Here is a 15,099-nt window from a genome sequence, read left to right as displayed (position 1 = left end):
GATACACTTTAACTTGTAGCTACAGTGGACATCGGCTTGTTTAACCGGCTGCCAACCAGCCACAGTACATATACTGCGGCAGGGCAGCACCGCTGCGCAAAATCACGTATATATACGTGATTTTGCATTTCGGGTAGAGGGCACGTGTGAGGTGCGCAACTGCCCTACCCGCACCGCCGATCGCGCTTGTCAATCACCGGGTCCCGACCGGTGATTACCGGCAATCACTGACAGGGAGCACGGCTTCAGTGGCTGCAGTGTTTACACTGCAGCTCTCCTCCCTGTCAGTTTTCCGGATCAGTGTGTTACTGTGAGGTACAAACCCTCTGCCCCCTAGTGAAACACTCCCCTCACACAGTTAACCCTTCGATTGCCTTCAAATGTTAACCCCTTCCTCCCCAGTGCCATTAGTACATGGTCAGTCTTTTTTTTTTTGCACTAACGATATTGGTGTCACTGGGGATGTCAGTGACCCCAAGTCAGTTCCCCCCCCAGAGTCAGAATGTCCGCCGCAGTCCCGCCATAAGTCACTGATCGCCGCCGCCATTAATATATATATAAAATTCTAGTATATATACACCGCCATTTGTAAACGCTATAACTTTCACGTAAACCAATTAATTTGCACGTATTGGGATTTTTGTTTAGCAAAGAAATGGATCAGAATACATTTTGGCCTAAATTTGTGACGAAATTTGATTTTAACATTTTTTTTTTTACTGGACATGTTTTTTTTAGCAAAAAGTCCAAAATATTGTTTTTTTTTCTCGAAAGTGTCTGTCTTTTTTTTTATAGCGCAAAAAAATAAAAAAGTACAGGCGATCAAATACCACCGAAAGAAAGCTCAATTTGTGGGAAAAAAGGACGTAAATGTCATTTTGGTGCAGTGTTGCATGACCGCGCAATTGCCAGTTAAAGTAGCTCACTGCCGTAACGCAAACCGCTTCTTTAACTGCTTCCTGACCGCCCTATAGCAGAAATACTGCTACAGGGCAGCACGGGTGCGCAAAATCACATGTGTGATTCGCACTCCCGTGGTTTTCACGCCCCTCCCAGATAGCATCAGATTGCCCATCAGTACACCAGTCATCACATTTAACCCCCCGATTGCCAGGAACACGCTCATATACAATAAACCTCCATTGCTAGTAAAGTGTCTGAACGGATCAATATCTTTGATCAGATCAGCACTATACCAGCGTTCACATTAGTATAGTGTCCCCAAAAACACAGCGTTAGCGGGATTAGCAGCGGCACCTGTGTTTAGCCCCTACGCTCCCCCCCCCTTCTCCCCCAGCAAGTGCAGTGTCAGTAGGTCACTGTCACTTAATACATTTCACACAAACTGCAGTGTTGGCAGAATCAGACCTGATCTCGGTTAGCACTTGTCGGTAAATTTTGATGACTCTCATATGCAGCAGAGTGCCAGTACTAGTGCCGCTCTACCTTTTGGTGAACTGGCGAGCACCAGCGGCCTAGTACATCCTGGTCTTTCACATACCAGCACTGCAGTATCACTTGGTGATGTGGCGAGTCCCATAAGTGTAGTACAAGCTGGTGCGGTGGCGAGCACAAGTATTGCCCCGCAGCCACCAAGAATTCGCACACAGGCCCATAGAGCCCCTAGTATCCTTCCGGATGTGCTTGCAAATCCCGATTGGCAGCCCACAAATTCTGCAGTACCTGTACCTCCCCCATCCACTGCCCAGCCCGAAATTCAGGTGGAAATAGCAAATTTAACTACTCCCCTTGATTTTTTGAAGATGTTTTTCACGGAATATCTGTATACATTGATTGTGGATCAAAGCATTTTACAGTCAGGTTCATAAATATTGGGACATCGACACAATTATAAAATTTTTGGCTCTATAAACCACCACCATGGATTTGAAATGAAACGAACAAGAAGTGCTTTAACTGCAGACTGTCAGCTTCAATTTGAGGGTATTTACATCCAAATCAGGTGAACGGTGTAGGAATTACAACAGTTTGCATATGTGCCTCCCACTTGTTAAGGGACCAAAAGTAATGGGACAGAATAATCATAAATCAAACTTTCACTTTTTAATACTTGGTTGCAAATCCTTTGCAGTCAATTACAGCCTGAAGTCTGGAACGCATAGACATCACCAGACGCTGGGTTTCATCCCTGGTGATGCTCTGCCAGGCCTCTACTGCAACTGTCTTCAGTTCCTGCTTGTTCTTGAGGCATTTTCCCTTCAGTTTTGTCTTCATCAAGTGAAATGCATGCTCAATTGGATTCAGGTCAGATGATTGACTTGGCCATTGCAAGTGGACAATGTTTATTCAAGCAAGCCACCATTTAGACATTTGTACAATCTTGGAACTGGTGCATGTGGCACCATGCAACCTAATATGTGGCCACCATTAGTAGTGGGTGGATGCAGGGCAAGTATATTCTAATGGTTGGCATACCACACACTTTTTCTGGCAGAGATTCCTTCTCTTTTTCATTCAGTCCACAGGCTGCATACAAAAAAAAGATTAGCGACGTACTGGTACATCCCTGGACTTTGAATGGTTATACCAGGATGATGCCTACAGCTGCAGGCATCATCCTGGTATCATTTTTTTCAGCCAGCGGTCGGTTTTCATGTAAAAGAAATCCTAGTGGCTAATTAGCTGTAGGATTGCTTTTACAAGCAGTGGGATATGATGCCCGCCCCTCCCCCTCTGGCTTCCATGGCCTTATAGGGCAGTGCCGTGCCATTGGGGGAACCTGAGAATGCAGCCGGTGTTTATGCCAGCTGACCATAGAACTGATCAGAAACCAGAATGGTGCCAATCATCTCTATAGTCTAAGAAATCGGAAGCTACGAGCATTTCATCACTTCAGTTTTGCAGGATATAAACAGCGCCATTTGTAAATTGGGAAAGCATCTGATCATAGCAATCTTCGTTTGATTAGATAATGTAAGGGCAGAGCAGATATGTAGAGTCTGATAAACCCCAGATTTCTCAAAAAAGAATAAGTGACAATGCCCATTGAAGTTATAGGGGATATTTGCATTCCCTGTGATAGCATTACAAGTGATAAAAAAGAAATGAAAAAGAGTGTAAAAATAACACACACGTGTGCGCGAGTGTTGACCCTGTGCCGGTATGTAAACAGCGGTTGCACCATGCATGTGAGGTATTGCTGTGAACGTCAGATCAAGAGCAGTAATTCTAACACTAGACCTTCTCTGTAAATCTAAAATGGTAGCTTTTAAAGGCTTTTAAAACATTGCCTATTGATATTAAATATGTATGCAGTTTGTCACCATTGCACGGGGCATGCGCAGTTATAAATCATTTCATGTTTGGTATCTATTTACTTGGCATACCATCAGCTTTTATATTTTACCAAATAATTGGCCAATATATTGTGCTTTTATGCATTAAAAGTAAAAAAAAAAAACTTACTTACTGGGATTTGTTTTAACCAAAAACATGTAGCAGAATACATTTTGGCCTAAATTTGATGAAATTTTCGGTTTTTGGATATTTTTTTTTAAATTTGCTTTTGAAAAATCGCTGCGCGAGTACTATGTGACATATAAAAATTGTAGCACCCACCATTTTATTCACTAGGGTGTCTGCTTTAAAGAAATATATAATGTTTGGGGGTATAAATTAATTTCCTAGTAAAAATACTTATATTTTTTCATGTGAACAAAAAGTGTCAGAAAAGGCTTGGTCTTCAGGTGGTTAGAAGAGTGAATGATGTGCGGCATAAACGTCTAACTTCAATGCCAAATTTTTTTTACACAAAATTGTCACTTAAATGATTTACTGCTCACACATGCCATGGGTATATGTGGATTGACTCCCCAAAATACATTCTGCTACTTCTCCCGAGCACAGGGGTACCACATGCAGATAGCTTAGGGTATCTACTTTCTGAAAAGGGGTAATTTGGGGGTGTTTGTACTATGCTGGTATTTTAGCACCTCAAGAAATGTGATGAGCAGCCAGAAAGTAAAAGCTGTGTAAATTCCATTATCTATACCATAGTTTGTAGATGCTATAACTTTCACACAGAGCAATAAATATACACTTACTGGGATTTGTTTTAACCAAAAACATGTAGCAGAATACATTTTGGCCTAAATTTGATGAAATTTTCGTTTTTTGGATATTTTTTATGACTGAAAAGAGAAAATATTTTTTCAAAAAAACATTTTTTTCTTCAACCATTTTTTGTTTATAGCGCCCTAAATAAAAAGCGCACAGGTGATCAAATACCACCAAAAGAAAGCTCTATTTGTGTGAAAAAAAGGACAAAGTTCATTTATGTACCATATTGCATGACTGTGCAATTGTCCGTTAAACTAGTGCAGCACTGTATAGCAAAAAAAAAAAAAAAATGGCGTAAATTGCAGTATCTATACCATAGTTTGTAGACACTATAACTTTCACACAAAGCAATCAATATACACTTTTTGGGATTTTTTTTTTTTTTACCAAAAACATGTAGCAGACTACATTTTGGCCTAAATTTATAAATAACTGAGTTTACTATTGTATAGCCTAAAGTAAAAAATATTGTTTTTCTTCAAAGTTTTCGGTCTTTTTTTGTTTATAGTGCAAAAAATAAAAAAGCACACAGGTGATCAAAGGTTGTATATTTTGTTTGGGTGCAGCATTGCATGACCGCACAATTATCAGTTGAATTAGTGCAGCGCCGAGTAGCAACAAGAGGCCTGGTCATTAAGGGGGGTAAATCCTCAGGAGGGCAAGTGGTTAAATAAATTATGGGGGAGATTTACTAAAACTGGTGCGCTTATAATCTGTTGCAGCTGTGCATGGTAGCCAATCAGCTTCTAACTTCAGCTTGTTTAAGCTTTGACAATCTTGGAAGGCGATTGGTTTCTATGCACAGCAACATCAGATTTTGCACCGTCCAACTTTAGTAAATAAACCTCAGTGTGTTGCTTTCAATTTCCAGTTACAGGGTGTGGGCAAGAACAAGACCTGTAAGTGTTGCTGAAATGAAGCAGAGATGACAAAAAAAAAAACTATGCCCTGCTAGACAGTGTTGTGCATTTTATTAGACCTTTTTAAATCTTAGGATGGACAGATATGCAAATACACTTGCAGGTAAAATTTCATTTGTGGGTCTAGATGACTGCCAAAAATTAAGATTTTAGAAAATATATAAATCTGCATTAAAAAATAGGAATAAAGAGCAAGTAAATAGCAGCTGAACACTGTACAAAAATTCAGATTTACTTCTAAAAACGTTAAAGCGGAACTTTACACATAACAACTTGATAAAAAATAATTTTCTTTAGCAAGGAACATACATTCCACATGAATAATTGTGCTACCAAAATTAGTGTGTGCTGTAAATTGCCTCCAGCATTACTCCCGTTTCTTCTTGCTGGAGGCTGCCATTTCGCTGAAGCCCAGAGTCCCAAAGGCAGGCCATAGATGTGATTTTTTTTTTCCTGCAACCATAGGGGGGATCCATGAGGAGCCGTTCATGCTGGGAGAACAACATGATTATTGTTAGCAGCTATAGCCGCTGACAATAATCCCATGCTGAAAAAGGGGGTGTTTTTTAAAGTAATTTCTCAACAAATCAAACCATGGATAGATGGGGGAGTTTTTTTTTTTAATATTAAAAAATGATTTAAATTGTGTTTTCCGTTTGTGGTATTTGGGTACAGTAAGAACCCTTTCACACCTGTCAACCATTCAACTATTTTTCATCTAACAGAAGAAAAATGGATATCAATGCATCTCTATGGAAAAACGGACGTAAACAGATCATCTGTTTACAACCAAACCTGTCAACATTTGTTTTTTGAAATGTATCAAAGCCCTATTTTTGTTCAGTTAAAATAAATGGAACGGAGAAAAAAACAGATGTAAATGGACAAATGGTCCGTTTTTCCATTGGTAGTGGATGTAAAAACTGAATGAAACATCAGCCAAAACGTGACTGAACTGATGAAACCAACTGTCCACATGTGAAAGGGGCCTTTAGGCTCAGTCTACACTTGTCTGCAGGCTGGTTGCTGATGCTGGAATCACAAATGTTCCCACATACAGACAAATCGCACTGCTCCTTACGAATGACATCCCCATGCATCAGTTTCCCTGCAGCAGCATTTTTAAAAAGGTGCATGCACCTTTTTGTTGTGGGAAATGTGGGCACAACATTCCATTCAAATGAATAGGCTGTTGTGACCAAGCAAATGAGGGATGCACAGACCACAATAGTGTGAACCTATTATTATACAGGATTTATATAGCGCCAACAGTTTGCGCAGCACTTTACAATAAAACCTAGGCTAAGTTTTGGTTTAGGCTGGCCACACACTGATCAAAATTTGCCCAGTTCAGCAAGGACTGGCCAAATACTGATTAATGCATCGCCAGCTTAAATCACATAGTAACTTGTACTTGTTTAGACTGTCAGACAAGAGCCTTTAGTTGTGCTTGGAGTAAAAAGTATGGAGGCTGCCACTGCTGACCCCCAACCTTCTGAAAACGCCAAGTATCTGGCTGATATGCAGACACAATGATTTCAGTACTTTCTGAGTTAAGTTGGTTATAGTTTTTTTTTTTTTTGTTCAACCAGCAAGTTGAAAAGAAAAAAAAAAAAAAAAAAAAAAACACAGATCCCCCACCAACACAAGCAATGTTGATGAAGTGATCTCCCACTCTGTGCAATTGTATTCTGACAGCAGGGACTTCCCCGTTAGAATACACAGATCAGTTCTTCAGCAATTGGCTGTGCACACTGATCGAATCTTGTTGAAACAGGTGAATTTCAGTGCGTGTATACCGGGCTTTACAGACCTAAAGTAAACATGCAGATCAAGTATGTCAGTGTCACTGCATCAGAGCACTGAAGCTGGAGGTTGCCGGATGAAGCCAACAAATCTCTTGCATTGCTAGATTTTCCTTGAGCTACAAGTGGCTAGACATGGCTACAAGGGAGAGTGCAAGTAAATGTAAACTACTTAATTACTAAAATTTTAACATCACAAATGTACAGCCTATTCATCAAATCTAAATTTTATTGTGAGGGTGAGAAAAAGGGAACCTGTATTGTGAAAATACACAGCCTTTTCGCCACTGGTGAACTCCTTTTGAAAATGCTAATTTTCTGACTGTTATATCAATACAAATGCTCTATTAGTTTCAGAATCACTGACAAGGAACAACGCATATTAGGACTGACTTTCCTCTGACCTAACTAGCACTTTTGTACCAAGTAACTGACTCAAAGTGCACCTCAGGAGTGTGGAAATTTAAAAAAAAAAAAAAAACTACTTGTAAAATTGCGCTGTTTATCTTCTGCTCACCTCCCTGTCTGTCCCCGGCACCAAACCCCCGTAAATAGCAGAAAATGGAGAGACCTTGCAGTGTGGGGTAAAGGGGAGCGTTGACTCTCAACGCTCAGCAGAAGCGCATCTGTTAAGCGAGTAAATGAGGCGCTGGCCCCAATGAGGAAAATAAAATTCCTTCAGGTTACTCTTGCAAACGGAAGCACTTGGGTACTCTGTCCAAAGCGCATGCTGAGCAGCCAGATCAAGCTCCAGTGTCCGTCCGTGAGGCTCCATTCACATCTGGAAAATGCACTACAATTGCAAAGTGCAGGTTCAAGTGCCATTTTATTCAATGGCACCTAAAACGCAGTCCAGTTTTGCCGCGATTGTTGCACGATTTATTGCATCTTATAAAGCTTGGCTTCCAAAAAAAAGCTCCTGCTCCTTTTTGGGCAACAAACTTCACGCTGTGTAGTTTGCCACGACTGCCACATGATAAATCACGTGGTAAATCCACACTGTGTTTTAGGTGCCAGTGAAAACAACCAGAACCTGCAATCCAAACTCACACAGCATACAGTATAGTGGCATTCTGAGATAACTGTTCACATAAAAGTGTCTGGAAGGCAGTTTTGCATAGAAGTAGCTAGAAGACAGATTTACATTGCACTTGAACTGCAGAACACCTATGACAATCACACTGAAAACTGACATGAAAAAAAAAAAAAAAAAAAAAAAACACACCACAAAGTAAACATTTGCCCGCAGCAGGGCTAAATGTAAAAAACCCACCTGCCTAATGCCGTAATTGCATGTCCCAGGTGTGAGGATATATGATTTGCACATCCCTGCCCCTCAAGGCAAGCCATACAGTTTGCAATTGTTAAACTCCTATTGAAAATGCTATCTGTGGGGTCGACTCACTAAGAGATAAATACCGCATACATTTTTGCCTTAAAATAACTTGTGGTATTTCTTGCAATAGTTAAAGCAGTAAAAAAAAAAAAAAAAATTAATGTTTTGCAATATTTAGCACTTATAACCAGTCCATCCCCCACAGTAGGGCCCTCCTATCCCTCTTGTATTGAACTGTATTGTCTCCCGTTATATTGTAAAGCGCTGAGCAAACTGTTGGCACTATATGAATCCTGTATAATAATAATAACTTACACCTAGTTGTTTTTGCTGTGTATCACACTTTGTCACAGGCTAACACTGCGTTCATTCACAGAACAATCTCCTGGTGAAATGTTAGAATTTATTTACATTCCTGAGCTCAGGGCAGAACATTGCCACAATGATACATTGTATACTTGTAACTTTCTGGCTAGTGCAGAGCTCCCTTCATTGTTACTTTGTACGTTCCTAAAATATGAACTGCCTGTACCATGAGATGAATAGATTTTTTTTATTAAATTGACTAAGGATTTCTCTCTTTTTGCAGTATTGCAGTATTTACCTCACAAATTTACCTCAATTGGATATTTTATTTGATGAGTTGACTTTTTATTATTACGTTTGATGTTTCCAAGAAAAAACACAAATCGCATGCAACAATCTCTAGATCTCGGTTTCTCTCAGTACAAGTACTTTTAGGTGATCATGACACCTTACCTAATTCAATGAAGTACATGTCAAAATACCCAATAACAGCATAAGCTGTGGGGGGGGGGGGGGGGGGGGGGAAAGTCCCTGCTCCAGGCTAGTCTGATCTTGCTGAGGCTTTCCACCCCGGTTGTAATGGAGCACTGTACTGGTCCGGCTCCAGAAGTTTAAATAACTGCAATGAGAGCCTTCTACATCAAAGCATCCTTCTCTATGTAGGCCTCATGTACACAGCTTTATTGTAAATGCTGTTTCTCCTGACAGGAGAAGTCAGCGTTTAAAACTTTTCTAAGCTGCATTTTTTTTAAACCAGTCTAACAGTTTAGCAGTGTTTGGGTGATTGTTTCATTTTAATTTATTCTGGGCATTGAAATGAATAAATGCTGAAGTGCTAAATTCACCTTGCATTTAGGGGAGCTTAGACAACTTTATGAGCATTTGTTGTTTTAAATGCCAGTAAACTCTTGTCCTGAACACAGTTTTTGTGCTTTCAGAGAAATGCCAGTATACTCAGCTGCGTGTAAATGCCTCTAAACAGCTGTGTGTATATGGACACACAGGAAAACCAAGAGTTCAGGGGGCTTGAGAAAAAAAAATGCCCAACTGCCCTAAACATTAGTTTAGCAGCTGCAGTGTACATGAGACCTAACCCCTGGTTCACATCTATGCGACCGTGCGGGCCATGTTTTGCACGGGTACGAGAGCCCATTCATTTGAATGGACTCCCGTGCCAGTGACACACAGAGAAAAAAATCCCTGCACTTCTTCCAAAAACGCAGCCTGCACGGAAACCTCAGTTCCCAGTACAGCTGCGTTTTCCAGTGCAGGCAGCGTCCCATTAGAACTATTGGCACCAGCCCGCGGGTCTGCATTTCTCTGTGCGGGAGGTGCGGCTGCACAGATTTCTGTACGGATCCGCAGCGGCACAGAAGTGAACTTAGGGTAAGAGTCCAAATTATATGTGATCTGCTATTGGTTTCAGACTACTGACATCCCTGCTGCAGCTTAGTCCCATCTGCCCAGGGATTCCACCTCCAGCTGTAATGGAGCACAGTTTCTGTATTGATCCAGGCTGTTATAAGGACAGTCTGTATCAAAGCATCCTTCCCCATGCATGTCTAGGAGGCCCACTGTCATCTATGATCTATCAGCTGGCAACTACTGACAATCCTTGTTGAGGCCTAGTCCAATCTTCCTGGGCATTCCCACCCTCTAGCTGTAATGGGCACACTGTATTGGTCCAGCTCTAACACTTTTATTGTTATGAGAACCTTCTATGTGTAGAGCAGTTTTCCCCACATATCTAATAGGCCCACACATCTTTGGTAAAAATACACTGGTTGCCCTCTATTGACAGTAGGGCACAGTTCCTGTACTGGTCCAAGTTGTTACGAGAACCGTCTATATCAGATCATCCTTCCCCATGTATGTTTAGGAGGCCCACTCATCTGCAATCTGCTATTGACATCCATGATGTGTCTACCCAGAATTTCCACTCTCCAGCTGTAATGGGGCACTATTCCTGTTTTGTTCCAGGTTATTATGGGAATAAATAGAACATTTATAGGGGCAATTCATGAGCGATTCCTGCTGCCTCCTAGTCCAACCTGCCCAGGGATCCCTCCCTCCAGCTGTAGCAGGGCACAGTTCCTGTATTGGTCCAGGTTATTAGAACTTTCTATATCAAATCATCTTTCCCAAAGTATGTCTAGGAGTCCCACTCATCATGATCTGCTATTGGTTACACACTACTAACATCCCTACTGTGGCCTACTCCCATCTGGCCAGGAATCCCAACCTGTAACTGTTATGGGGCACAGTTCCAGGATTGACCCAGGTTGTTATGCGAACTTATAGATCAGAGCATCTTTCCCATGTATAGGGGGAGCCAACTCATGTGTGATTCCTGCTGTAGCCTAGTCCTATCTTCTCACTCTCCAGTTATCAGAAACAGTTCCTGTATTGGTTGGGGTTGTTATGGGAGCCTATATATCACATCATCCTTTTCCATGTATAGGGGGCCACTGTGTGATCCCTGCTGCGGCCTAGTCCCATCTGCCCAGGGACCCCCCCTTCAGTTGTTATGGGGCACAGCTCCTGTATCAGTGCCGTTTGTTATGGGAACCTTTTATATCACTGCATCTTCCTCCTGAATAGGGGACCCACTCATATGTGATCACTGCTGCAGCATAATCCTTTCTTCTCATAGATCCCCCTCCAGGTGGTTTGGGCCACAGGTTGTGTACTTGTCCAGCTTGTTACCAGAAGCTTCCATATCACATCATCCTTCCCAAATGTATATATCAGAAGCCCACTAATATGTTATCTGCTATTGGCTTCACACTACTGACATCCCTGCAGCAGCCTAGTCCTATCTACCCAGGACCTCACACCCTCCAGCTGTTGGAGCACAGTTTCTGTATTGGTTGGGATTGATTTTGGAACCTTCTATGTCAGATCATTCTTGCATGTATAGAGGGCACAGTCATGTATAGTCCCTGCTGTGGCCTACTCCTACCTTCACAGGGATCCCCCTCCAGATATTGTGGGCACAGTTCCTGGATTGGTCGGGGTTGATAGGGGAACCTAAGTCAGAACATCCTTCCCCCATGTGTAGGAGGCCCAGTCATGTGTGATCCCTGTTGTGGCCTTAGTCCTATCTTCCCAGGGATCCCCCTCCAGATATTAAGGGGCACAGTTCCTGGATTGGTCAGGGTTGATAAGGGATCCTAAGTCAGATCATCCTTCCCCCATGTATAGAAGGACCAGTCATGTGTGATCCCTGTTGTGGCCTAGTCCTATCTTCCCAGGGATCCCCCTCCAGATATTAAGGCGTACAGTTCCTGGATAGGTCAGGGTTGATAGGGGAACCTAAGTCAGAACATCCTTCCACATGTATAGGAGGACCAGTCATGTGTGATCCCTGTTGTGGCCTTAGTCCTTTCTTCCCAGGGATCCCCCTCCAGATATTGTGGGCACAGTTCCTGGATTGGTAAGGGTTGATAAGGGATCCTAAGTCAGATCATCCTTCCCCCATGTATAGGAGGCCCAGTCATGTGTGATCCCTGTTGTGGCCTTAGTCCTATCTTCCCAGGGATCCCCCTCCAGATATTGTGGGCACAGTTCCTGGATTGGTCGGGGTTGATATGGGAACCTTCTAGATGAGACCTTTCCATGTAAAGGAGGCCCTCTGGTGTGTGTGATCCCCGTTGCGGCCTAGCACTCACATCCGCCTCTGGCGTTCATACTCCATCTTCTTCTCCTCATCCTCCCTCTTCTGCTTCTCATCCACGCTGCTCCTCTTGCTGACCGTCCGCCCGAAAATATCGATGCGGTCCGGCGGAGTAGCGGGTCTCTCCCGCTCCCTCCTGGAAGCCGTGTTGGAGCGAGACCTGGAGCGAGATTCCCGCCGCCTGTTCCTCTTACTCTCCCGGGACTTTGAGCGCTTCCTCACTCGCTCCTTCTCCCGGGACCGGCTCCGCTTCTTGTTGTGTTTGCTACTCTTGGCGTGCTTGGAGCGGGAAGAGCTCCGACTTCGGGAGCGGCCCATGGCTCAGCACTGCCGGGGCCACACAGTCGGCAAGGAGCGGCGGCCTGGTGGTAGAAACTAAGGGACGGAGACAAGATGGCCGACCCTCCAGTCCTGCGCCACTGTACCTAGCACCCACAATGCAACAGGACACGTCCAGCGAGCATGCTCCGAACGTCCCACAATGCACTGGGCGACGCGACTTCCACACAGGTGGAGGGAGCGCACATGCGCAGTCACACAGCTGAGTTGCCGTGTGATTACGGCTCAGTTATGTAACAGTAGTCAGAAGCCCAGAACTGGGATGTCTCTGGATGTGATTAGCAATTCATCCTCTAGCTTGTCTACTGGCCACTCAATGCCAACATTCATCATTATTAGTCTTTGGAGAACTTAAAATAGAACTGAAAAGGCATAAGTTGTTTTTATTGGAGAAAGATTGGATCCCTTGTCAAGTTATTATTGCAGTCTGTGCCCATGTTAGGGAGATTCACCCTCTCTATTCTGTATACTATTATCATCAAAAGTGAAAGAAATTCCCTGATTTTGGGTTGTCCTTAGAATATTAACCACTTACCCTCTAAAAGAGTTTACCCCCTTCATAACCAGACCTTTTTTTTTTGCTATTTGGCACTGCACTACTTTACCTGACAATTGCACGGTCATGCAACACTATAGGCAAACTAAATTTATATCATTTTTTTCACACAAACATACCTTTCTTTTGGTGGTAATTGATCACCACTTGGATTTTTATTTGTATTATATAAATGAAAAAAGCCCAAAAGTTTTGAAAAAAAAACCTTTTTGCTATAAAACATATCTCATAAAATTAAAAAAAATCTAATTTCTTCATAAGTTTAGGCTAAAATGTATTCTGCTACATGTCTTTGGTAAAGAAAAATCCCAAAAAGCGTATATTGATGTGTGAAAGTTATAGCGTCTACAAACTAGCATATAGATACTGGAATTTTTTTTTATACTAGTAATGGTAGTGATCAGTGACTTATTGTGGGACTGTGAAAGTGTGGCAGGCAATCTGACGCTAGCTGATGCTGGCTGGGGGGTGCACTAACTGACACTGACACCAATAGTGACACTAATACAGTGATCAGTGCTAATACTATACATTAACACTGTACTAATGACACTGGCTGGGAAGGGGTTATCCTCTGTGTGCATGACAATGTGTAATGTGTCTACTGTGTGCTGCTTTTACCAAGCAATTTGTGTTTATTTTCCTGCTTTGCAGGAAAAAAAAAACAAAACAGCAAGATCATTTCTCAGTGTTGATAAACAACACTGGGCTCTGTTTTGTGATTCACTGAGCTGATCAGCAGGTCCCAGCCATAAGTCATTGGCTGGGATCCGCTGATCGGCTTGTGTTGTCCCAAATCACAGCACAGCTGGGGAAGTTGGCACACGCGCACCCCCAACTCGGAAAAGGAGATCACGTACTAGGTATGTGATTCAGTTCAGACCAGCTGCCCTGCAGCCATAGATGTAAGTGCCAGTTCACATATATGCAGATTGAATGCGGTTTGAACCGTGTCCAATCCGCATTACATGTGAAAAAATATTGCTTCCTATGGTGCCTGTTCATATATGTCCGGTGCACTGACGAATACAGTGCAGTTTGAAAAAGAGTCCTGTATTATTTCTGAGCAGTGTAGTCCGGTTCAGGTGCGGATTACAGGATATTGACTTCTATGGGAACCGTCTCTAAACTGCATATGTGTGAACAGGATAATCGTGAGAGTTAAACCTTTCCTGAACCTGATGTAAACCTGACGTGAACCGCTGAACAACTACTGTATCAATTAGCTATGAAACCTGAGCTTCAATCCGCACCGCACATGTGTGAATCAACTCTAAGTGGGGCAATCTGCAAGCGGTTAATAGAGTGGAGATCTTCCAATGGGGACTCTGGTGACACCCAGAGATTCCCTGACTGGAGAAATTTCCTCTAACTTCCTGTTTTGGCTATGGGACAGGAAGTCGTGGGATATATCCCCAGTAGAACACATGGCATAGCCTGGGCGTGGTTTTCACGTAGCTAAGCAAGAGGGTGAGTTGACGGCTTGGAGGAGATGGACAGGCAGCTTTTACAATCTACTGCCATCCGCCTCATTATAAACACCGCAGCTGGATTTAAAGTGATACATGCTTATGGTTTAGAATTTTGCATATGAGTGGCTTTTTATTTTTTCATTTATTTATATAAAACATCAGTGAGCACTATACCAACTCTTATTTTATTTTAACATTCAGGAGACATTGGGGTCCTTTCACTAAGAGGTAACTACCGCATGGATTTTTGAGTTAAAATAACTTGTATTTATTTCAAATGTAAATTCACTAAAAAACATTTACTGAATGCGTTAAATATTTATGTTTTGCATTATTTAGTACTTAAATTTTGCGTTATTTTTGGTATTATTTTTTCACAACTTTTTTTTCAGGCTAACACTGCACCAGAAAGCGCACAGCAATTATGTGAAACTACAAAAACATTCTAGTGTGCTTTCTTCAACAAAAATCTCCTTTGAGAGGAGAACATTTTCACATTGATACATTGTATACTTTTCACTTTCAGGCCTGTGCAGAGTTCCTCTATTGTTATTTTGTACATTTCTAAAATACCTCCAGCAAACACCAGGTGATAAATAACGAATATGT

At 42.3% G+C, this 15,099-nt stretch overlaps 1 protein-coding gene across 2 annotated transcripts in view; it reads right to left on the bottom strand.

Annotated features, from left to right (window-relative positions):
- The window catches only part of ARGLU1 (arginine and glutamate rich 1), a 31,702-nt gene extending 19,137 nt beyond the window's left edge, over positions 1-12,565 (bottom strand). Inside the window, exon 1 of one of the 2 annotated variants that reach the window (XM_089693606.1) lies at positions 12,119-12,565. In XM_089693606.1, the coding sequence (XP_089549732.1) occupies positions 12,119-12,441 (323 nt within the window). In that variant the 5' untranslated portion in view covers positions 12,442-12,565. The remainder of the gene's footprint in view (positions 1-12,118) is intronic. The other variant, XM_089693605.1, reaches the window with a different exon arrangement.
- Positions 12,566-15,099: the final 2,534 nt, after the last annotated feature.

Source organism: Staurois parvus, unplaced genomic scaffold, assembly GCF_062004578.1.
Source record: "Staurois parvus isolate SC_StPar_1 unplaced genomic scaffold, SC_StPar_1.0 ptg000634l, whole genome shotgun sequence".
Lineage (NCBI taxonomy): Eukaryota > Metazoa > Chordata > Amphibia > Anura > Ranidae > Staurois > Staurois parvus.
The sequence above is the reverse complement of the archived record's forward strand: the minus strand, read 5'-3'. Positions and strand labels throughout refer to the sequence as shown.